Raw genomic sequence first — 24,341 nt, 5'->3', positions numbered from 1 at the left:
GTCTGCAATCTTACAGTAAAGATTTTCACATTGGGCTGTTGCTCATACTTCAGTCTTGATCATTCCTGTAAATCTATTCAGACACAGCAGGAATAATTCCTATGAGATTGATATAATTGTACCTAAAACATAAAGAAACAGAGAAATCAAAAGCAGGCAATTTTATTTTATTTTATTTTATTTTGTTAGCACAAAAGTACACAGCAGGTTTATGTTTTCCGTAACCAGGCAACACTTAATTAACACCTTTCATTAGTTATGCTACTTCTTGTTTAACACATGTATTGGTATATGGGCTGGTTCCTCATTACCTATGCACTATTTATATGTTCTTGTTTTCAGAGGTGACTTGTAGGTCACATTTAGCTGCTGGCTTTTTTTCCCCTTCTAATTTATAGCCAATTAAGAAGAACTGGCAGTTGGCTGTAGTGTTTAAATTAAATTGGCACTTGCCTGAAACTTTGGGTTCAAGTTCCTAGAATAGGTGCATTTTCTCACTGGAGTAATACTTAAGCACTCTACATAATGTCCTATTTTTAATTAACTTTTCCCCCCAGCTCATTACAAACAAGGAATGGCCCTGATCCAATGGCACATTTACACAGCTATTCAAATTGCAAAATGGAATCTTTTTCAGGAAGAATAACTTGTAGATCAGGCAACGAGAAGAATGAGTTGTGGGCATGTGAAAATGACACTAAATCCAATCCACCCAGGTTTCCTTCCAGAAAGGCACTAGATAAGATTACGGCTATTTGAACAGTGCTACATGCACACAGTCCCATCCACTAGAAAGAAACTGTATGTCTTGCCTCTCCCTCTGACCCTTCGTAACCCAGCTAGAAACTCACACATATTCTCTCTATATGTATTAGAGTAAGTACTTGTTAAAATATTCAAATCCAGTTTTAAAACTGTGGCCAGTAATCATTGCACGCTTTTCAACTCTACTCTCACAACTAGGTATTAATATTTTTTAAAAAAAGAATAACAACTTTGCATTAGTCAGTGTTTTTCTAGAGTGCCCTTTTCTGGTTCTTTTAAAGGAAATGTTGCTAATCTCTTTGAAAACATTTTTCGTTTTAAGGTGTGCTTCAAATATCAAGCATCTCTGTGTCCAAACTGTTGTATAAACATATGTATTTTACAAACAAATACCATTGGATAAAAAAAGCTTATTATTATTACTAAGAACCCACTTACAAATGGTTCTTTTTATTTCTAGGCATCAGATGTCTCTCGCAACAGAGGAGTTTCTCTGTTGACCCGACCAGGGAACAGCTTGGTAACAGCAATTCGAAATCAGCACCATCATGAATCTTTGCCTCTGGGTATGTATTTCAATAAGCCTATCAGTAAGTAAATATTTCTTGCTATAAGATGAAGGCATCTTCATAATTTCCAGTGTTTACTTGTTTGAACTACTGATATTTTTTCATCACATCATAGTCACGTTTCTAAGGAGCCTCTCGATCCCCAGGGGTGGGGAGGGTATCTCAGGGGGAGAGGGTTGCAAGGAGAAAGCAGTGGTCATGCAAAGGATTGAACACCCATCCACTCTGCTGCTATTCTGTTGCAGATCACACCCTGTTCCCATTTTATTGCCATCCCTCAGCTGTAATGAAAGTTCACAGGTATGTGTTTGTGGCTGAGGTCCAAAACACACTGCAAAAATAATCTACTTTGACCCTGCTTTAACTGCCCTAGCTCAGTGCTAGGAAATCCTGGGAACTGAAGTTTATTGTGGCACCAGAGCTCTCTGAGAAAGCTAAATGTCTCACAAAACTGCAGTTCCCAGAATTCCCTATCACTAAGCCAGGGTAGTTAAAGGGGTCTCAGACTGGATTATTTCTGCAGTGTATTTCAGACCTGAATGTTTTATCCAGCTCTTTGTGATTTTCACTGTATTTCAGTGTCTAATTCCATATAGTTCTTTCAGGTTTATGTTTTCCATAGTGGCTTATAACACACTGAAAAAGAAAAACAGTAAAACCATAAAAATTACAACATAAAACACAACACACTTTAAAAATATAATATAGATGTTAAAAATAATATAAACATGTGAAATAGTAGCAGTCTGCAAATACTGTGGATTGCTAGGGGGAAAAAATAAATGGGTTGTACAGCAAATCAGGCCTGAACTCTCCCTTGAAGTCAAAATAACTAAACTGAGGCTGATGTAGTTTGGCTGCATCATAATAAGATACGACTCACAAAAAAAAAAAAAACAATAATGCTTGGTAAAGTAGAGGAAAAGAGGAAGAGTGCATGCAAGATGGATAAGACCCAATCAGGGAAAGCTTCAGTCTGCAAGACCTGATCGGGGATCTTGTTGATAGAGTGGCTTGAGGTCTCTCATTCCTAGGATCGCCATGGGGCGGAACAGACCGGCGACTTCTGGATTGGGGCCGTGGGGACCACATACCACAGTCCCAACCTGCCTTTTTGCTGCCCCCCCCCAAAAACGCTACAAGATGCCACTCCTTTTTGCGCTGGCAAAAAGCTGGCTTTTTCTGCCCCGCCATGGCTAGAAGGTGCTCCAGCGGCGTGCAGTGTCTAAAGGCCACACTGCCAGAACGCCCAGAAACCAGCTGCTGTGTGGGCAGCCTGGCAGCATGAAGCTGGCTTCTGGGCATCATGGGAGCATGCGTCGTGCATACACCATGCCTCCAAGCCGGCTAAGAGCCAGCTTTTCATGCCTGTCTGTACTGGTTTCTTTAAATGCAACTAGAAAAAATGTTACACCAAGAAAGGGTTCATTCCAACTCATTCTGTGACTTCTGAAATATTGTTTTGATGCATCCGCATTTCCGGGGGGGGGGGGGAGGTAGGAGCAACTAATTGTAAGTAAATTTGAATGGTTATTTCGAAGCTCTGCCTACAACATAATCATAGACTGAGGAGGAAGAAAAGCCTCTATTTATTGACAGAAAACAAGATGCACAAGATCATTTGCACAGAAATAGAGGTGTGGATATTTAGGGGTATTCTACTATGACTTATTCCTTGAGTGCATAAGGCAGTGATTGCATTTGTACAAAATGGTAAATCAGCATATTGCCAAAACCTGTGTGAATAGCATTCCGGTTTACACAGCCCATTCTGTCCTGCTATATTGTCCCTGATAGTGTGAGCAGCTATGCAAGCCAGAAATAGTTTGCTTAGCATATTATCTGTATACAGGATCCTGGCTTATCTAAATACAGTGGATCCTTCCCATTCATAGGGGTTCAGCTGGGGGGCGGGCAATGGATATGAAAAATGTCAATGGTCATGCCCCATGCTATTTAATGGGTGGTGATGTGCATGCATCCATGTTAGCATGTCTGTTTACACACACTGTAATATGGGACATGGCAATCTGATGTGGCAGGCCCACTGTAAATCCAAATAAGCCATGATTTGTAAGTTAAGAACAATTCCTAATTCATGATCCTGGCTTAAATGAAACAACATGTCAGGATCCCTGATTCAAATAATACACTAAGCAAATACCTTCTGTTTTATTTAGCTGACCAAAGAGCCAAATGGTAGTGAATGGGCTGTATGCGGTGGCATGAACCCTGTTTAAAGTAAGCTAAGATTGTGTAGAACCCTGGCTTATTCCGTGCAAATACAGCCAGTGACCATGGTATTACAGTGTTCAATGTAATCTGTATGACTGTATACAATATCATGCTTTGTGGCATTCTAGTTAGTACAAAATCTGTTATAGTATTCCTCCTTTCTTGCTAAACTAGATTTAAATACTTACATAGTGCTGCCAAGATTTTCAGTGTGCTTTGTAGTTTTAAAATATTTAAATTCTACAAAACAGTAAAACTGTCTCATGCTGAGACTTGTTTGTTTCTCTTATTCACCCTTGCATTCCAGCATATAATGACAAAATCGTTGCATTTCTACGCCAGCCCAACATTTTTGAAATGCTGCAGGAGCGTCAGCCAAGTCTGGCAAGAAACCATGCACTCAGGTACTGCATCTTGTAGGCAACTAATTTCATATTTCTGGTGCAAGGGAAATGGGATAGCCCATAGGTCAATGGTAGCTTTGCATGCAGAGGGTCACAGGTTAATTCTTGGATGTATCTATAGAGAGGGGATTGCTATGATTGCTAATTACCCAAAATATTTTTTTAAAACTTTGAATTACTTCAGACAGAAGAAAAACATTATGAACTGAACACCAGTGTGTGATATATATTTGTAGCAGCATAATAACCTCCAGTCATTAATACTCTATTGAACATCTTGACTTTGCTGGATGAATATAGCTTCTCTGTTATTGAACAATGCTCACAACTCACCAAGCCAAATGCAGTCAACCAACCAATTGTTTTGCTGGTGCCAGATGTTTGGCACATGAAGATGCACTTGGTTCCTATAATTTCAGTCCTAGGAAGGCAGCAAAAACATCCCATATTTATTAAGCCTTGAGCTTCTCTGGCAGATTTTGAAGGAAATTATCATTAATAAAGAACATTTATTTGTACACATTCTGCTGTCATCTATATATTTAAAGTGTTTTATTTATTTAAAGCTAATGTGGTGTAGTGGTTTGAATGTTGACTACAGAAAGTATTCCTGTAAGTGTAACTTAAAATCCTTAGATCTCATCCTACTGTCTGGGATAGCAGAGAAGAAACCTGCCCCCTTCTCTGTTTAACAGCCCCTGAGGTTTTTTAAGAGTGCAAACTTGTCAAGCCTCAGATTTCACTTCACCAAGCTGAACAAGTCCAGCTCCTTCAACATTTCCTCATATGCCTTGTTCTCCATACCTCTTATCATCCTTGTTGCCTTTCTCTGAATCTGTTCCAACATGTCTACACTTTTCTTAGCACCTAGAACTGAACACAGTACTCCAGATGAGGTCTCCTTCTCCGGACATCTTCAGAGAAGATGAAAAGAAGATCTGTGGCAATGTGGCATTAAGACTATCTGGATATGCCCAGTGTAGAATATAGTGGGATTGTTACTTCCCTTGACTTGGAAACAGACTAAAATAGCATTTGTCTTCTTTTCAGCAGCATCATAGTGCTGGCTCATATCCAATTTTTGATCAACAATAACCCCAAGACACTTTTCACTTGTACAACATATCCCCCATCCTATACCTGTACATTTGGTTATTGTGCCCTAACTGTTGATGTCTCTTGTTGGATTTAATTTTATTAATTTCTGCCCAATTTTCTAAGATTTCTCAAAAATGATGGCAAGTGGTACAGAAAATACACCAGCATGTTCCTTTAGTAATTTGGCATGTGGTTTGTCTGGACCTGCAGATTTGAACTCGTTAGGTGATTTCTGACTAATTTCCTATCAATCTTGATTTGCAACCCAGATTCCTTGTCAAGGTCTCCTCTGCTGCCTGGAAGCAAGCAGTTCTCTTTTGGGGGGAAAGGTGAAGCAAAATAGGTATTGAGTAGTTCTAATCTGTTAGCATTTTACCATCCTTATCACTGTCCCACTGTCTCCTTGATCAATCTTTTGCTTCAAATGTATCGGGGGGGGGGGGGGGACCTTTTTTCGCTCCTTGCTTGCCTAGCCAGTCTCAGCTTATTCTGAGCTTTAGCCTTCCTTATGCTATCATGCAAGTTTGAGATACACATCTGTACTCTTCCTTGGTGATTTGTCCTTCCTCCTTTTTCTTTTTGCTTCCTCCCTGGGTTTGCTATGAAGCCAGATTGGCTTTTTTCAAATGTTTCCTATTTTTCTTCTTCCATGGGATTGATGTGATTGTGCTTTTTGCAACTACTAGCATTACATTATCACTACCTCCTAAAGTACCAACTGCTTTGATTGCAGTAACTAACTCCTCCCTATTGGCTATGTTCAAGTCCAGGATCACTGATCCCCTTGTTCCTTCCTCTATCTTTTGAAAAAGGAAATTGTATTTGTTAGGTTCTGAACACTCACCTTTGCTGAGTGTCTTTTTCCATTAGCATGCTAATGCTATCCATGGGATTCTACCCAGTAATTCCCTGAACTTTTTGAATCAGCTTTCCTAAATTCCATGATCTGTGTTTGACCATATTGTTCTTTGCCGTGTTCCATAATTGTTAATTCTAACATAAAGTACCAACTATTTCTACTCCAGGGACCAACTCCTCCTTATTAGTTAGGATCAAGTCCAGGATTGCTAATCACCTCGTTTTTCCTCTACCTTTTGAAATAGGAAATTATCTGCAGAACACACCAGGAATTTGTTGGAGAGCTTGTGTTTAGCAGAGTTCCTCTCTCTGCAGATATCAAGGCAATTGAAGTCCCCCATAACTACTTACTTTTTCATCCTGGAGATTTCTGAGATTTGCCTTGTTCCTCCTCTCTGTATCCTCACCTCTCCCCCCCCCCCCCCCACCTCTTGTTGCTGACTTACTGACTTATTGGGAGTATATAGACAAGTTCTTAATTTTAAGGGAGGGGAAAATTCAGAAGAAATATAAATCTGCTAAGAAAGATGTAGAAGAATGAGAATGAAGTACTGGAGGGAATATCTACTGTATTTGTGTAGTTTTTCACAGCCTCTTTTTACATTAGTTCCCTATCTCATCTGAGCTTTTCTTCAAACCTCTTTCTCCTTCACCTACTTCTTCCTTAACATTCTTCTTCCCATTGTCTACTCTATACTCTTTCCGAACCCTTTGTTCCTTAATTTTCCACCTCTCAGGATCTTTCCCCAATCTTCATTCTGCCTCACAATGTTATCCTGCCTACCCCAAGAACATGCAAGGTACCTTGGACAACCTGACAACTTTCCCTTCTCTCATATAATCTCAACTGTAGGCAATCTGACAGTTTTATTCCCTAACCACTTGCACTAAACCACATCTACCAATTGTTGCAAGCAAATTTTCCACAAAAAGTTGGATACAATATAAGTTCAGTGTCTGGTTCAAGACATTGGTTTAACTTTAAAAGGACAGTTTACGTTTCAGCACTAGCAATTTTGTACTGAAATGCTGAAGAGAAACTGAACTGGTACAGAAGAAAGAAAATATATATGTGATTTTCCATAGTAACACTGCAATTTTTTTCTGTGCTGCTAACCTTCTAGGGAGAAAATCCACTACATCCGGACAGAGGGTACACATGGTCTTGAAAAGTTGTCCTGTGATGCAGATTTAGTAATACTACTGAGGTAATAACATTGATGATGACTTTTAGTCCCATGCCTGAGCCCTTTCTTTCAAAAGCCACTATTCAAACAAGTCATACTGTTAAAGCAGAAGAATGTCTATGCATTTATCAGGCATAGTTGATACGGTATAAAATTAATACTATAATTATTGAGTTCCTCATAAAGAGACATGGAATGTAGACCAAAATGTGAATATGCTTTTCAGATCTAGGTCTTCTTTAGATGAAATGAACATGTCAAAAGAATCTTAGTACTTTATGGTCAATGAAAGTCATAATAATATCGTATAATGGATCTTTTCTGATATAAAAAGACCTCTTTTGTCCAGTGTTTCTATAAAGAGGTGAAGCAGCCTGGAACACATTCATGCCCAATTCTCAGGAAATGACATGGAGCAGGGAAGCTAGGACCAAGGAAATGCATATCAGCTCTTTGACAATATAGGGGAGAGGGCTCTGACCAAGGGTGATGGCAGACTTGACTGAGGAAAATAGAATAACTTCTGCTCTTTCTTGCTGAGGTCATTCTTTCTATTTCTCTTTGGAAGTAGCATGAGTGCTCAGGCTGGAGAGACATAAAACATCTCTGTAATAGATTCTGTGTATGCAGATACATCCTACTCAAAGCATATGTCATGTGCAATTCATTATTATGTTTCAGGATTACATTGTTCAGTGTCTCCTTTTTCTCTCTTTGTCAGCCTTTTTGAAGAAGATGTTATGTCCTACATACCCCTTCAAGCCGCTTTCCATCCTGGTTACAGCTTTTCCCCTCGCTGTTCACCTTGTTCATCACCTCAGAATTCTCCAGGTAAAATACTAGAAATTAATAACCAATAGAGCCCATACAGACAGCCCAAAATAAAGCTACTTCAGGTCACTTTGGAGATATGCTTGAATAATAATTCAGCATTATCAACTAATCAGTTATAAATTAATTTCCTGTAGAACATAGGGTCAGCTTTGGTTAGCACTGGGATGGGAGACCACCAAAGAACACCAAGTGCTGTAGGTATATTTCAGAGGAATGAACTGGCAAAACCACCTCTGAGTATTCCTTGCCTAAGGAAATCCTTATGGAATTCATGGAGTTGTCAGAAGTCAGCACACAACTTGAAGGCACATACAGACTTACAAGCTGCCCCTCAGGAATGGAAATGAGATTCTTGTGTTATTTAGATTGGCAATTCTACCTAGTCGTATGAAGGGGCATTATGGACGAGAAACAGTGGGCCCTCTGCTGTCTTATCTTCCAGCATTCCATCAACTGTGGAACAGGGAGAGAAGTACTTGCTCAGAATCTTTATTTGTATGTCTCTTTGTATGTAGAAATCACACCTCAGTTCAGTGACACCACTAGGGTTGGTGTCACCTGGTTTGGGTGCTTGTAAAGGGCTGGAAGGGGAGGAGGGGGAGGACTGCCCTACCTCCCTTACTCCCTCCCCTGCTGCCTCACTCACCTATCATCCCCCCAGTCACCTACCTGCCACCCAGCCAGTCCTGGAAGGACTGCTGGGCAGCGGCAGTAAACTACTCTGCCTTCCCTCCCCTGCCATGCTGCCTCACTCATCTAGCCAGATGCCCACTCAACCCTCAACTTCCTTAGCTGAGATGTCATGGCAGCAGAGAGGTCAAAATGGGCATGCACTTACCTCTTCTTCTTCTCCACTCCCTTGGCAGAGAGAGCCACAGCAGCTGAGAAGAAGGGGAGAGTGCCAGTAACTGCAGTGATTTGCTGCTGCTGCTGCCGCTGCCCAGCAGCTGGTGGGTGGGGAAGGGAGGCAATGACAGTAGGAAAGGAAGGAGTCCATGATGCTGTCCTTGGAAGGGGCTGCCAGGTGGCAGCAGGGGAAGGGCCCGAGCACCTTTCTCAAGTGTCCCAACCACCACCATCCCGTGACAGCCCTGCTCCAGCACCTGTTTTATATACCAACTGGGCAAATAGATTAGCAACAGATTAGCAATAAATACAGCTATCCCATCATATCTACCATACTCATTCCAAAAAAATCAAAAGAACACTTTTTAAAATGAATCTCTGAGAGGAAAAGGGAGAATTCTTCAGATCGTTTGGGTTACTGACTGGTTGAAATTTTGCAATAGAGGCCATTGTGAATGACTCTCAAAATTCATCAGGCTTTGAATATTAAAATTGTGTGGAAAATGGGAAGCCCATGCCAGTTTTCCACATTGGGGGCAAAATGCCTACTTTTGCATGTCACAGAAAAATCTTTAAAAAAACAAAAGAAGTTTTGCAAAATCCTGCTTGCACAAGGCATATTTCTTCCTATTTTCCAAAACAGAATATCTGCAGCTTGCCATTCTGTATCTGAAAGTGAACCTTCTCCAGTACTCACTTTTTTACCCACTATCAAGGTATATTTGGTCATTTTCCACCCTATGGATAATGTTCTTGCCAAATATGACTTCCCTTTTTTTCAACATTTCATCTAATTGAGGTGATGAAATGGGATTCTGTAATTTCTTATTTTCCCTTGCTTTAAAATATTTGCAAGAAAAAGCAAAATGTGCTATATTCAGGGTATTGGTTTCATAACAAAAAAAATCTGAAATGCTGAATAAATGGGATACATGTTAAAGTAAATGTCACATATAACATCCTATCATGATACAAAATCCTATCACAAGTATACATTATAGATTCCTATATATTATTATTTACAATTATTTATTTATGACTATCTCAAGAGGAAATAATTGTTTTTTTCTGTGTGTGTATTTCTGAAACTCTTGGATAAATTTTGAAAACCTATTATAATTAAGAACTCCTATCTGCAGGTATACAGAAGTGGTTTCTAAAGGACAAGTTGCATGTGAGATCACAGAAAATATATTTCTGGCCTCATCTTGTTCCCTTTAAACATGTAACATGCAGTATATCTAGTATGTATACTAGTAGAACCCAGGGCCATCCAACGAAGCTGAATAATGAGAGGTTCCAGGCAGACAAAAGAAATTTTTTTTGCATAGGGCATCATTTAAATATGGAATGTAGTAATGAGATATTGCAATAGTTCTCACATTTTTTACCTTTGTGACCCACTTTACATCTACATGCGGATATACATGTGGATACCCCTGACTTGGTGTAGTATATTTATTTTGTTTGTTTACTGTGCATATTTTTGTTTGTACATTCATGAATATTTATGAATATATATGAATATAATAATGCAGGAGTGTCTTGTCCCAAGAATCAAGGCAGTGATGGGATGAATGGGGGAAGAAGTGGCATCTCAGGATGGGACCCAACAGAGGCCATGATCCAGCAATCTCCCTTGCTCTCCTTCTCCTCTTCCTCAGTCAAAGGCAGATGCTCTACACATACTCCTCACTTTTTTCTTCCTGCTCCAGGAAAGAAAATGGGAGGGTGAGAGGATCAAGGCCTCCAAGATTCCTGCCCGCTTTGAGCAACTCTCACACACACCCCAGGAGTCCCACTCCATAGTTTGAGAACCACTGAGATATAGTAATAGCCACTAGATTTGATGACTTTAAAAGAAACAACTTCATAAGAGGATAAGGCTATCAATTGCTACTAGCAAGGATGCCTGAATGCTGATCACTGGGAAATGAACTAGTGCTCGTATGTCCAGCTTCTGGCCTTTCCAGAGGCAACTGGTTTTTGGACAAGACAATAGCAGTCTCCCTGTGGCCTCATTGATGAAATCATGTTACCATAATGCATGTTTCACTGCCCCTCCCAGTGACCAACAATGGATTCTGGCCTCATTGTATTGGGAAATTTGCACAATGCTAGCATGGAAAGGGAAAGTTATTGTTTCCCACAAGAACTATTCTGTATTTTTGTCTTCAGTTGACATTTTTACATGTGCTATTGCACAAACTACAGCAACCATGTAGTTTAATACTGTACAGGCATTGGGTGCTACAATCAACTTCACAAAAGATTTCTCAGTAATTATAACTAGTTTCTGACATAATTAACTTTAAAGGTTTATTTGTCCTGCCATATAAAATCATATTCTTAAACACAGAATTACCAAATCTGATAAATTATCTTCCCAAGCAAAGATGGTAGTAAGTTGATCTATCAGCTGCTTCAGGTACCTACTGGATCTTTGCACTGGATTTTTTGCACTAGAATGAATTTTTATGAAGGAGCAATAGAAAGAATATTCTAAAATATTAAATCACTGATCATAAAGGGTTTGGAAAAGTGCTGGGAAGGACCAAGCAGAAGAATCTCTGCACACTGAGGGGCTCAACAGACCAGCCATTATGGCCTGCCTGGTGGCAGAGTCGGGGAGTGGCGTCCACATGACACATACCCCAACTCCGCTCTCAGGCTGGCTCTACATAGTGTGTGGCATCACTGTGCTCTTCTGGTGCTGCATCTACATGACGCAGCGCCAAAGGAGCACATAAGTCAGATCAAATAAGGCATCAATGGGGAAAGGTCTGCTCTCTCCAAAACTTTAGAGAGAAATGGAAGGGGACACACAAGATGATACCTAACACAAAGTGATGGATCCAGGGAGAATTTCTTTAATAAAGGGCACATGACAGCATACTTAAAGCAGCCTGGAAAAATACTCTATGAAAAGGAGCAGTTCACCATGTGGGTTATATAAGGCAGAAAGAAAGATAGAAAGACTGAATAAAGAAAAGAAGGAAAAGGGTTGGTAGGGCAGGAAGTAGAGGAAAAGGGCAACACAGTGATGTTAGTAAAGATAGGAAATTTTTTAGCCTGAAGAAGAAGAGCCTTCCCTCCAATCCATCTGCCTTGGTCCAGGCCTCAGAGGGAGAGAATAACCACTGGACCTCATCCCCTTTCCCACCATGATTCCCTTCTCCTTTTGTGTCGTGTTTTTTAGATTGTAAGCCTGAGGGCAGGGAACCATCTAATTAAAAATAATAATTGTAAGCCGCTCTGATAGCCTTTAGGGCTGAAGGGCGGGGTATAAATACCATAAAATAAAAATAAAATTAATTAATTAATTAATTAATTAGTTTGTATAAAACTATCAAAGCCCATTTTGAGCTCTGTCTTCCACTTTTTCTTCTTAGGCCTTCAGCGTGCCAGTGCAAGAGCACCCTCTCCCTACAGAAGAGATTTTGAAGCCAAGCTCCGCAATTTTTACAGAAAACTAGAAGCCAAAGGATATGGCCAGGGTCCAGGTAAAATTAAGTGAGTATTTATTGTTTCTCCCAATCTGTTATTTACTATGTTTCTACTATTCCTAACCTGAGAGAAAATAACTATGTGATTATCATAAATGATGAAAAAAGGAACTGTTGGGGAATGTTTACAGTACAAAGGGCAGAACAGGGTTGGACACCTTCCAGAGGACTGGAGGCTGCACATGCCTCCCCCAGGTTCTAGGAGGGCTGTCCTCAGCACCCCCATTGGGGGGGGGGCTCCCACCCTCTAGGCAGTGTGTAGAGAAAAAGTTCACCAAATTTTAGCACCAAAGCTGTTCTGGCCATTTCTATTTTGTAAAATATGTATTTTAAAAAAATACCCATTGACCTAAATAAGCTCATGGGGCAACAAAAATGTAGCAGAATTGCCTCTGGTGTCCCTAGTGTCTCATTGCTTAACCAGGATTCTCTGAGGCATTAGGATTCCACAAGTTCTAGATATCATAATTTTTATGCAGAGTTCCCCTGAGATCTGAAAATTAAGGATTTCAAGTGTTCCTCCAGGGTAAAAGGGTTAGGAATGGCTGCCCTAGAGAGTGCAGAACGGTTTTTTTTAAATAGTTTTAAATAATGAGGAGTGTTGGGACCACACTGGAGTCTGAACTGAAGGATACATGCAGCAGACAGCATGCATTTCCCCCATCCCTAATGTAGAGGGAGATAAAGGAGTGGTAGGTGTGGAAACAGCACAGTGTAAATGGTGATCTTTGATCATTGATAATGTGTGGACCAGTACATAGGAATAGAGGGAAATCTTCTGCCCTTTATGAAACAAGCAGACAACCAGCAGATTTCTTCCAACAGTAGAGTGTTGAACAAACCTGTCAATACTTGTTAAAATTCTTATAGCCCAGTTCTTTAATGAGTAAAGTTTAAGATTTCATTTCAAGGGCATCCACAAAGACAGAGCAATATAGATTATTGTCTAGTTTCAGTAATCTGACCAAGCTATTTCTAGAGCATGATTCACTTCACTTCCTCCACCACAAGGTGCTAAGCAGTGTTTTCAATATTAAAAACATATCTATAACTCTCTGAGGGGAAACACTATTGGAAACAGCAGCTGGGAGTAGGACAGGGAATGGTGGCATAGAAGGAACCCTAAATGCACCCAGATCCATTTCTTTACTAAATCTCCCCCTCCCAATTTCCTTATCGCTAAAAATGTAGTACCTGTATGATTTAGTTGTGCTGGCTACACCATCTAATGGTTCTCAAGTAGCCATTTAGGTACCCACTAGTAATGAAGACAAAGGCCTCCAATCAAGTTTTTTTTCCATTTGTCCAGCAAAATTGTGTTTCTTTCCATGAATATGAATATGAATATTTTGAGATGTGACCTTGGTGATTTTCTTCTGTTATAGTTATAGTTATAGTATACATTCCAAGCAATTTGGCAGTTGGCTTGCCTCTCCATACCCTTTTGCAGGAGACAGTCAGCTGTATACAGTGCCTTTAGCATATTCTTTTCAGGCATCTTCTGGGCAAACAGATGACTTTAAAGTTCAGGTTGGCTTCAATCCAAAATCACTTTTATTATGGAAATGGGTCTAAAAACCCAGCAATTTAATCCAGACCAGTACTATGAACAGAAAGTGATACCAGGAGAATTCCTGTTAACAATTAACAAGCAATTCCTCCTTGCTAAGGAGGAACATGAGGAGAACCCCCTGTCCCCACATTATTAGTCTGGTTAGAGTAGAACCACTAAATCAATGAGATTTACCTAAACGACTGTTCAGTAGTTGTTTTAATGGTTCTACTGTAGTTGAGACAAACTAACAGAAGTCTGGCCTTCAACTGACATAAGCTTTCATGGACTGCAGCCAACTTAATCAGATATGTTTCTAATATTTTTCTGCAGTCCACAGAACCTTTGTCCATTTTAATGCATCTTTCAAAAACATTTAAGCATTTAAACATAGTATACATAGTATACAGACAGTGTTTACAATCTGAGAAGAGCTTCAAGTTGGTATGAATCTTTGACATCTCAAATACCCTTTGTCCTTCCCTTCACTATGGACTTTTTCACACGGAGGAATGCATCACCATCCCGAAAGAAAAAGAAAGTGGGGCCAATGCGAAAATGCACAAAATTATGTAGTAGCTCATGACACACACAGACAAACACAACGTCCATCCGAAAGAGAAAGCAGTGCGAATGCAAATGAAATCATCACATGAGTACATCGGCTTCTTCGCTGCAAAACTACATGTTTGTGCATGCGCAAGGACGAGAAGAAACTTTTCAGTGACCTGAAAAAACAATCATTCAGCAGCAGACTCCTGGGAATGAACATCATTTATCTTGCTCAGAAGGAACTTCTCTAGGTATTTCAGTTCATTGGCGTTGGTGATCTCTCTGAAGAACAGCGCTCACTACTTTTCTGGGCTGTTTTGGCTTTGCTGATTTTAATGGTGCGGTTCCTCTTGGTTTTGCTGGATTCTTTGGCCTGCTGTTCCTCCACCTGGGGCCAGTTTAGAAGCTCAGAGGGAACTTCAGCTGTCCTCTGTGTCACTGTTGCCTCCATCAGCGTCACACAAGAGAATAATGGGAAGGTGTCACTGTCCTCTGACATGTCAGAGTACTCCTTCAGGTTCTTCTTGTCTGGCTTCTTCCCCAAGAGTCTCCGCAAGGGACTCTTGAAGGTTGGATTGGAATCCCCCTGCTGGCTGGGCACTGACATGAGCTGGTTGCTTCGAGGATGAGAAAAGGCTCCCCAAACTTTTGTGGTGATGTCAGCTGGTTTTTGTTTTTGTTTTGTTTTTGTTGTTGTTATTATTGTCATCCTCCCTTGCCTCTGGAGACTGCTGACTGGTGGAGGAAGAACAGGTTACCCTAGTGGATGTCATCTAAGGAAGATGCTGTCTCTGCTTTCCTCTCGGCAGCCAGGGAGTACAGGAATGAAAATCGCAACAAAGGATAATGGGAATTGTCGTTTGTTTCTGACAAGGGGAATCCCATGCCCGAACTAGAGATGCATATCATACTAATGCAAATACAAACTGACTACAGATTCGCAGTAGAAAAGGATTTATAAATTCGACAGTTTTCCGAATGCAGCTATTTCTGGAATGACTCGTGATTGAGTTTTGATAGCCTTTCATTTGCATTTGACGTCGTCTGATATTCTCTTGTGAAATTACATGAAATACCATGGATGACCCCGTATTGACATTCATTTAACCTTCCAATTTTCCCTGTGTGATAAAGTCCCATGTGAAGCAAATAATACATGAAGTGGCTTTGAATAATACATCCCTAAGCAAATGGCTTGTGCTCAGAAAGAATGGGAACTTTAATTTGGCCAGCAAAACATCATGTTCAAAATAGGATTCCTCTTTTCGATATGATGGGCATATGAGGGAATGCAAGGCTGTGCACTCATAAAGCGTTCCCCATTTGCTTGTTATTCATAATTATTCTATGAAAACTAAAACCTTCCTCCATGAAAGTAGCAGCAATAGCTTAAACTACCTTTCAGCAAAGCAAATAATCCTTATCCTAAACACGGTACAGTGGTTTTGATGGTTTTTATTTTGACTGGGTACTTTTTTGAACTATATTAACATGTATAGAAACGTTTTAAAACATACTAAACACCATTGCCATTGCCTTATTTATAATAGGTGGACAAATGTAGTTGTTTGTAATGTGCAGTCACATTGAAAAATAAGGTATTAAAGACATTGAAAGATTATTATCAGTTTCCTCTATACATACTAACATCAACCTTCAGTAACAAACATATTTTGAAAGCTTTGGTCATAACCAGGTTTTCTAGAAGACATGCCAGAATGTTTTAGTTGCTAACATGATCCCTTCTGGTCTTCAGTATGCTACTATTTTGTTAGATACTAGAGTTGTTTTACAGTGTTTGTGTTTTATAAAATGCAAAATAAACTACCTTTTGTGATGTTTTAAAATGGTTATTAAGCTACTTTGAGAGGGTGATGATGTAGCATCATTTGGAAGGGAGTTCAGGAAAGAGTGAGGAAATGGCTCCTGGGAGACTGCAGCTACCACTGTGGTACTGGTGGCAGTGAAAATGGAAGCTAATGAAAAAAGTGAGTCCCTTTTGCTTTTTATTTTACCCAAAAATTCCAGCCAAGAGTTATTTCATTTTTTGACCTGGTCTCTGACTTGGTCCACTGCTTCTCAAATGTGTGTGCCCTTGGTTTGTGTTATTGATTTAATTAACTTTGATCTATTGATACATGAAAAAGAGCAAATGGCTTCAAATCGGTTTCCACCATTGCTTCAGCAGTATTACATGTTTTCATTTGGAATAGGGTAAGAAACATATTATTGCCTTGTAGCTGCTATCAGCTTACAGGATAACCATGGTGAAGGATGCTGGGAATTCAACAATACATGGATTTTGCATCTCTAAATTAGAACTTACTTGTTCCTATTTATTCTTGATATAAGGCAATAATGGTCTGTTGTCTGCACTACCCATTTTCGTACTTGGTTTTCATTCCTCTGTCTGACTACAGGTTGATAATAAGGCGGGATCACCTTCTAGAAGGCACTTTCAATCAGGTGATGGCCTACTCACGAAAGGAGCTCCAAAGAAATAAACTCTATGTCACGTTCGTTGGAGAAGAAGGGTGGGTAGCCATAATCATATACTGTGAATTCTGAACCCTTCCATTTATTAACACATTGTAAAGCCAGAGGTTGCCAGAGATGACAGGTTAACATTTCCAGGTTCACTGACATTTGCTTAGTTTTATAAGACATACTTTCCTTCTCTTCACATAATTAATACTAAAAAAAAATACTTACCTACTAAGGTTGTTTTGCAGTAGTACATTTGTGGACTTCCAGATGTTGTGGACTGCAACTCAGCTGCTTTACATAACGTAGCCAATGATAAGGACTGATGGGAGTTGCAGTCCAACAACTTTTGGAAGACCACATGCTCCCCATAAATGTTTGGAGGTGGCAGTTGCCTGTGACATGAAGTGTGTATGACTAGTAAAAAGCATTATTTTTGTATGTTTACAGCTTGGATTACAGTGGTCCATCCAGAGAATTCTTCTTCCTTCTATCTCAGGAGCTCTTCAATCCATACTATGGCCTATTTGAGTATTCTGCCAATGACACATACACTGTACAGATTAGCCCCATGTCAGCATTTGTAGAAAACCACCTGGAATGGTAAGTTTCTTAATTAGGGACTATATGTAATAGCACTTTTTTTTTATTTATTTATTAAAATTCCACATATACATACACCACAAACAAACATAATACAGTATAAACCACAACAACCCAACCCAGGACATGACAGAACCTGACATATCCAACAAAAACAAAAACATAAAAGTAAAAACTTCCTTTCCTTAACAGCGATTATTAATCGATTCCAGATAAACTGGCTTAAGTGACCTTTATGTCTTCCCTTTCCCTCGCAATTAAGCTTTATGTCATATCTTTGCATATTGCATAACTATAATAACTGTAATAGCACTTTTAATTTTAAAATCCAAGTGAATACATGTAAAGATACCACTTTCATTGACTGGACACCGATTTTATATAAGGTAACATGTAAATTTCATCTATATTGAAACTGAGAGAGTGTGAGATTCTCTTGTGATAATTCATGTTGTGATTTACTGTTGTGGAAGAGGGTGTGGCAAACTGAGTGTGTACTGGGTATGTACTGAGTTTGTGGCAGTATATATCATTTGTGTCTGGTATGTTGTGTCAAAAATGGATTGCCATTAAGACCTGCTGAATACAGACTAGGAGTCCCCTACAATTCATGTTCTCATGAGTTCCGGGAGACCTGGGAGACAGAGAGGACGAGAAAATGCAGAAAATGAGGGCCTTGAATAGTATAGTTAAATTTGTTTAAACTGCCATGCATTTTAGTTCAGTTAGCTCAGCTATGTACAATAGATGATGAGAACCAAAGCAAATAATATTAGAGTGCTGATTGATAAAATCATAAAAAATTCAGTTATTATTTTTAATTGGTCTAGTGTTCACATGCACAAAGCTGAAGTGAATGGAAGAAAGAAACATCCCTTTATAGTCTGGTTTATAGCCTGGTTGAAATCCCCTATCTCCCTTAGTATAAATTCATTAATTTAGTCACAGTAAATTAAATACTATTGATCTTTGTTCCATTATATGTTCATATGACAAATCATTCCATGGCACCCAGAGTGTATGTTCAATTTGCCTGTGAGAGTAAGAAGCAGAGAGTCAGAAAATGTGTTCAGGTGAAATGTGTACTGTGGTTTGTAGATTTATAGATAGGACCATCTTATTTGTATGAGGAGAAGACTCTTTTGTTATAATATGTATGATACAGGTTGTAGACATCAGTGATTGTTTATATCTAAGGAGCCGTGTCTGTTCTTAATGGAAGTCTGAGAATACTAGTGAATCTCCATCAGAAAAAAGTTACTGAGGGACTTATTGTCTTAACGTATTATCATCTCAATTCACCAGTGTGCAAATACACTCCCAGCATGCATTATCAAAGCATTTCTCCAACATTCTGTATTGGAAATCTGTATAGTTAACTAGACCAGGGTTTCACAAGCTATCTGATGTAGGTGACTGGCAATATTTTTTCCCAGTGTGCCAAGGACTAGTGACATTTTATGTTTTGTTATTACTCTGTGTTTGTTTCTTTCCTGGAAGCTTGCCAGAAATTAACAATAGATGGTTTGGGGACCAGCACCAGTATGCAGACCACCATTTTGAATAACACTGAATTAGACCAGTAATTCTGTATACCAAAAAAATAATGTTGCAGCTCTTGAGAGAAGGTACCAGCAAATCATAAAATTCCTAATTTAACATTATAATACCAAGAGGAGAATTAGTCCCAAGATACTGCAAGATCCAAAAATGGAAATCTAAAATGATACAACAACAAATCTATAACTAAGCTTGCAGATAGTTTTTTCATATTTGGATCTTGCAGCATCTTGGGATTATTATTATTATTATTATTATTATTATTATTATCTTTTATCCCACCTTTCTACCGATATAGGGACTCAAGGCAGCAAACAGCAGACTACTATTATTATACATGGGGTCAATAAAATGTCACTTGACTGTCTTTATTTGATAGCTTTGATCAGAAGGACTCATTGGGATTTCCAAGTGTAGACAGAACACTATCCTATGGTTTATCTTCCTTCTACCTATGATATAAATAATTTTAATCATTTTATTCCATTTTCTGTGAAGAATGCAAAGTGTGCTCCTTTCTTCTCTTGCTCTGTCTGATGAAAGAAAGTTCATTGGTAGACTGGATACCAAGTTGTTACTTAAAGACACATATGGTGCATCACGCATGTTTTATAAAAGAACACAAATTTATCAATTTATCTCAGTATTGTTGACAGCTCTGTAAAATGAGGAAAGTCCCATAACAATGTCCCTGTCCCATTCCAGTATGATAAAATTGCTGTAGAGAGCCAGCATTCTTTAGTGATTTAAGTATTGGACTAGGACTCCGGGAGACCAGGGTTCAGATCCTTGCTCAGGCACGGAAACCCAATGGGTGACTTTGGGCAAGTTATAGACTCTCAGCTTCAGAAGAAGCAAAAGACAACTCCCTTCTGAACAAATCTTACCAAGAAAACCCTGTGATAAGTTTGCTCTTAGAGTCACCATAATTCAGTAATGTTTCAAAGGCACACAACAACAAAATTGCTGTATGTATGCATAATGTGACAACCACTTTTCCCGATATTTTGGGCTCCTATTCTGGCAGCTCCAGAGTTTATAGCAGAACATTTTGTGATTCTGTGAAATGCTTTCCTTAGAAAACCCTAAGTTATGCTCTGACATCTCCGGGTATGCTAGGATCAGGCAGCAGTGATGGAAGAGTTCTTAGCCCAGTACTTCCTAAATCTTTTGCAGGCTACCTCCCCCTTTCCCCTTGGGTGATAACCTTGTATGCCCCCCCGAAGCCTATTTCTTGGTATTAGATCTACTGTTTATGCAGCAGACACAGCTCACCACTGCCTCTTCCTCCACCTCAGCCTCTCAAGAGCAAATGTAGTGGACCCTCCTTATCCAATTATTCCAGCATCCATGGATGGCAAGCCTCTTGCTAACTGGAACAAAATAAATCAACCAATCACACTGTGCCTAGTAATTATTAGTAATGGCAGTGTGTGCATGATGCCATTAGGGAATGCATTTGCAGTCGTGCCCATGGGAGGGGCATGAGGGAGGAGGAGGACCAGCAGGCAGCCCCAGGCCAGCTAGGTAGTGACCTGCTTCCCTGAGAAAGACATTGCTGGGCAGTGGGAGCAGGTGCCAGCCAGGAGGGGCGTGGGATGCCTGCGGTGCCTTCAGCGGAGGCCATGCTGCTGCTATGGGACTCCCAGCTGACCCGGTTGTGGGGCCACCTCCTTCCCCTGTCTCTCATGGAATGGGTGGCATCTGCCTTGGCACCCTCCAGCTTTGCCCACTGCCCTACCAGCTGCTCTGTGCCCTCTTCTGCTCCCTGGGCACCTCTTGCCTGACTGGTAGGAGCACAGCGGGTGTCACCTGCTGGTTCTTGTCCTCCTCTTCCCATGGGCACAACCACAGATGCAATTCCAATGGCCATGCAGTTGTTCCCAATGGCGGCACAGCTACATGCATGTGCCGCCATTGCGGACAACGCAGACTTGAGTATCCACACATTTTGGTATCCATGGGGGCGTGGCGTAATGGATCCCCTGTCAATACCGAGGGCCGACTCTACAGCAGCAGTAGTGGCCTATGCCTGCTTCTTCCTCTCACCCACGCCAGGCTTTACAGCAGAAGGAACTCCAGCTGCTCAGTTACTGGTCCCAGGGTGATAGGGTGCAAATGGAGCAGCTTCCAAGGCTGGCATGGGCGAGAGACACTGCCAATGATGGGCACATAGTCTGGTGGAGATTTTAGGGCTGGGGAGGGGGGAAATTCAACACCCTTTCTGAGAACTTTTAAAGAACTGGTCTTGGAGGAACCCAGCAGGTAAGAAAGATTCTGAGAAAAATCACCACAGTGGTCATGCATATCCACAGAGGTGTTCCTGGAACATAGAAGGGAATACTTCTATGTCAAATAAGATTGAGATGAAATGTTAATGCTGTCTGGACTGAAGAACTGGAAAATGCACATTCTTTTCAACTCAACTCCTGTAATAGTTTATGTAACAGCTTAGTAAAAAGTTTGGTAATAGCTTACTTTTTGCCTTGTTCTTTCTGTAAAAAATAAAAGCATTCAAGTTCCAGAGTCAGTAGATCAAAGTGCTGAAGTCTGTGCAAACTGAGTGGAAACAGAGACATAATGACTGGAAAGTATTTTGCTTTTATGGAAAGGTTGAGAATTAACACCTTTCCTGTACTATTCCAATGCATGAACAATGCAGCTATTTTTTAACTATTTCATTCAGCATTAAAGATTAAATATAGTGAGCGGGCTCACTATAGGTAGCTCACTATAGGTGGCTTACGCTGAAGCTGCTCACCAAAAGGGGAATAGTGTGACACACACGGCTGCAATGTGAGCACGAGCCCCATTATATCCAATGGGGCTCGAGCATACATGCTTGTTGCCTTATGAGGGGTGGGTCTGGAACAGATCTCCAGCATAAGGCAAGGGCCCACTGTATTCATAATGGTTGTGCTACAAAAATATTTGAAAGGGAAAGACAGCTCAAAGCAACATGAGAAGCATCCTCCCCAGATGAAGTAGGTGTGTTGCAGTATTATTTTTGATTAAAAAATGAGGTCTCCCCTATATCCACATCTAAACAGTCATATCCTGAATCAGAATAAACTGAACTGAAGGAACTTGTTGTATAGCTTGTAAAGTAATTTAATGAATGAAAGCAAGCCGCAAATATTGACCATCAGTAGCAATTGTTCCTTCAAAATATATAGGTTGAGCCTCCCTTATCCAAAATGCTTGGGAACAGAAATTTTTCATATTTTGGATTTTTTTTTAAAAAAAAATTAAGACCACTATTTGCATATACATATACATAGTGAATGAGGAATGCAGAGAAAGGGGGTTAGTCACACATCCAGCACTTGCTGAGGTTTTCTTCAAGGAGTGAAGTCGAAGGCTTTCATGGCTGGCATCCATAGTTAAAGCATATTCCATAGGTAAAGCAATGGAAGGTTGAGAGAGATCAATGTATAAAATAATGTTGGGGTTCACCTTCCCCAGTACTGATGCTCCAGTCTAATTCAGCAGCCCTCATAGTCATTTTTTAAATGGTGTGTGTGTGTGTGAAGACAGAGCAATCTAGTCATAGATCTCTCAAGTCAGGTCTGATAGGGCCCTAAAATAAAGATCTGGAAATATCCAGGTCTATCATGCATCGTGCTTTGCCCCATTGCTCATACGAGAGTGATTAGGAGAAAGGCGAATACAATACATTTTCCACCCAGCACCTGCAGAAATCCCTACCACTTCAACAGCATCCCCATTTGCCAGCAATGTTTTTGCTGTTGTTAGGGTGCCATATTTCAATTCCTTATTTCTAAGCATTTAATTTGCATATTATGCAATATGAAAGCTTTATAGTTATGCATATTATCAGTTTGCATTCTGATTATGCAAATTCAACACATTAATCATTGCACATTTTCTACCATTATATTTCAACCACAGTACCAGTTCCAAGCTAACAGCTCTTTTTTAATTCTTTTTCCCCAGTTTGTGTGCAGAGGAGGCAGCGTCCAAGCAGACCCAGAGAGTAAAGGCCTGGTACAGACCGCCACTTTATTGCGGCTGGGGAGCACGGAGCGTTTGCACGCTCCGCACTCTCCCGACGCCATTTTGGGTGTGCGTGTGACCACATGCCACACATGCTGATGACATATCTTGTGCGTCACGTCCAAACGGGGCAGTGGACAAAAGACATCACCACGCCACTCCAGGGTGCTAATGGCGCCTTGGCAGTGGCATGGAAAGGTGCAGCTTTTCACAGCTCCTTTTTGGGGTGGATCAATCCAAGATTTTCCAGGTTTTCCAGGACAAATAGAAAACCTAGCTGCTGTTCAAGAAAGCAGTTGGCAGGGTTTCTACATGGCTCTCTGCTCTGCAGGATCTCTTCCATGCCATGTTCTGAGATGGCAATGCTTTCTCAAATATAATAACTTTCAAAGCTACTCAGAGAAGCCTTTGCTGCCATTGCATTGAAATAGTGGCTGATCAGCTGCCACTTTATCCACAATATCTTGCTTTGAGGAAGGGCGCTGCAATCTTGGGGTTGGAGATGGCTTTGCAAAGCTTGAGACTGCCTTTCCTGCTGGTGCAAATGCAGTGACATAGGAGTAGGGGGTAGATGAAGAATGAGGTGGTCCTTCACAAGAAATGATGGTTCTTTTGTGAAAATATATTTGTAAAAAAACCACTTTGTGTTAAAAATGCAAAGTTTTTGCACTAACAATTTTTTCTGCAAAATGTTTCTAAATGGAAGAAAAACTCTGAAAACTGTGCTTGTAATCTCCTCAGTGGGGAGAAAACTCTTGAAATCCTTTATTTATATGGCAGGAGCATAAAATAACTGCAGCTTTATATCCCTATACAGCACCTACCTTTTTCTGCACTCTGCAACTAGAAAATAAAATTGGTAAGGATAGTTAATACAAGATGAGCCGTTCAAGAGCAAATGGAGAGAAAGAGGATAACAGCCTCCATCTTCTCAGCGCATTTCTCTCTTGGTGACATGACAGTATAAGGAACTTGTATATCTGTGTAGCTATAGCAGCAGTTGGGGACCCTTAACCATTGAGGCCCTGGAACATTTGCTCCATTTACACTGCTGATTTTCCTTGCCCACACAGCTGTGATGCTGTTAAAGAACTCTTTAACTTCATCAGTGCTAAATACTTCAACTAAACCCTTAAGTGTCTCCACTAATCACCACCATTTGCATGAAGTGGCTAAAGAGAAAACTCAATAGAGCATTTGTAAAAAGGAGGAAGGGAATGGGGGAAGGAATGTGGCAGCACTTTAAAGGCTAATTGGTTTTTATTTTAACA

The 24,341-nt window shown here is 40.2% G+C and overlaps 1 protein-coding gene across 8 annotated transcripts in view; it reads left to right on the top strand.

Moving 5' to 3' along the window:
* Positions 1 to 24,341, top strand: part of LOC149309487 (E3 ubiquitin-protein ligase HECW1-like) — a 237,429-nt gene that overhangs the window by 189,852 nt on the left and 23,236 nt on the right. For all 8 annotated transcript variants that reach the window (XM_089532558.1, XM_089532560.1, XM_089532563.1 and 5 more), the window contains 7 exons: positions 1,226 to 1,331; positions 3,877 to 3,973; positions 7,054 to 7,137; positions 7,838 to 7,947; positions 12,189 to 12,309; positions 16,827 to 16,940; positions 17,341 to 17,493. In XM_089532558.1, coding sequence (XP_089388684.1) covers positions 1,226 to 1,331; positions 3,877 to 3,973; positions 7,054 to 7,137; positions 7,838 to 7,947; positions 12,189 to 12,309; positions 16,827 to 16,940; positions 17,341 to 17,493 — 785 coding nt within the window. The remainder of the gene's footprint in view (positions 1 to 1,225; positions 1,332 to 3,876; positions 3,974 to 7,053; positions 7,138 to 7,837; positions 7,948 to 12,188; positions 12,310 to 16,826; positions 16,941 to 17,340; positions 17,494 to 24,341) is intronic.

The sequence above is a fragment of the Sceloporus occidentalis genome, unplaced genomic scaffold, assembly GCF_023333645.1.
Source record: "Sceloporus occidentalis isolate IW3139 unplaced genomic scaffold, rSceOcc1.0.p SCAF_7, whole genome shotgun sequence".
In the NCBI taxonomy this organism is placed as follows: domain Eukaryota; kingdom Metazoa; phylum Chordata; class Lepidosauria; order Squamata; family Phrynosomatidae; genus Sceloporus; species Sceloporus occidentalis.
Note: the sequence above shows the minus strand (reverse complement) of the source record. Positions and strands in the feature narration are given on the sequence as shown.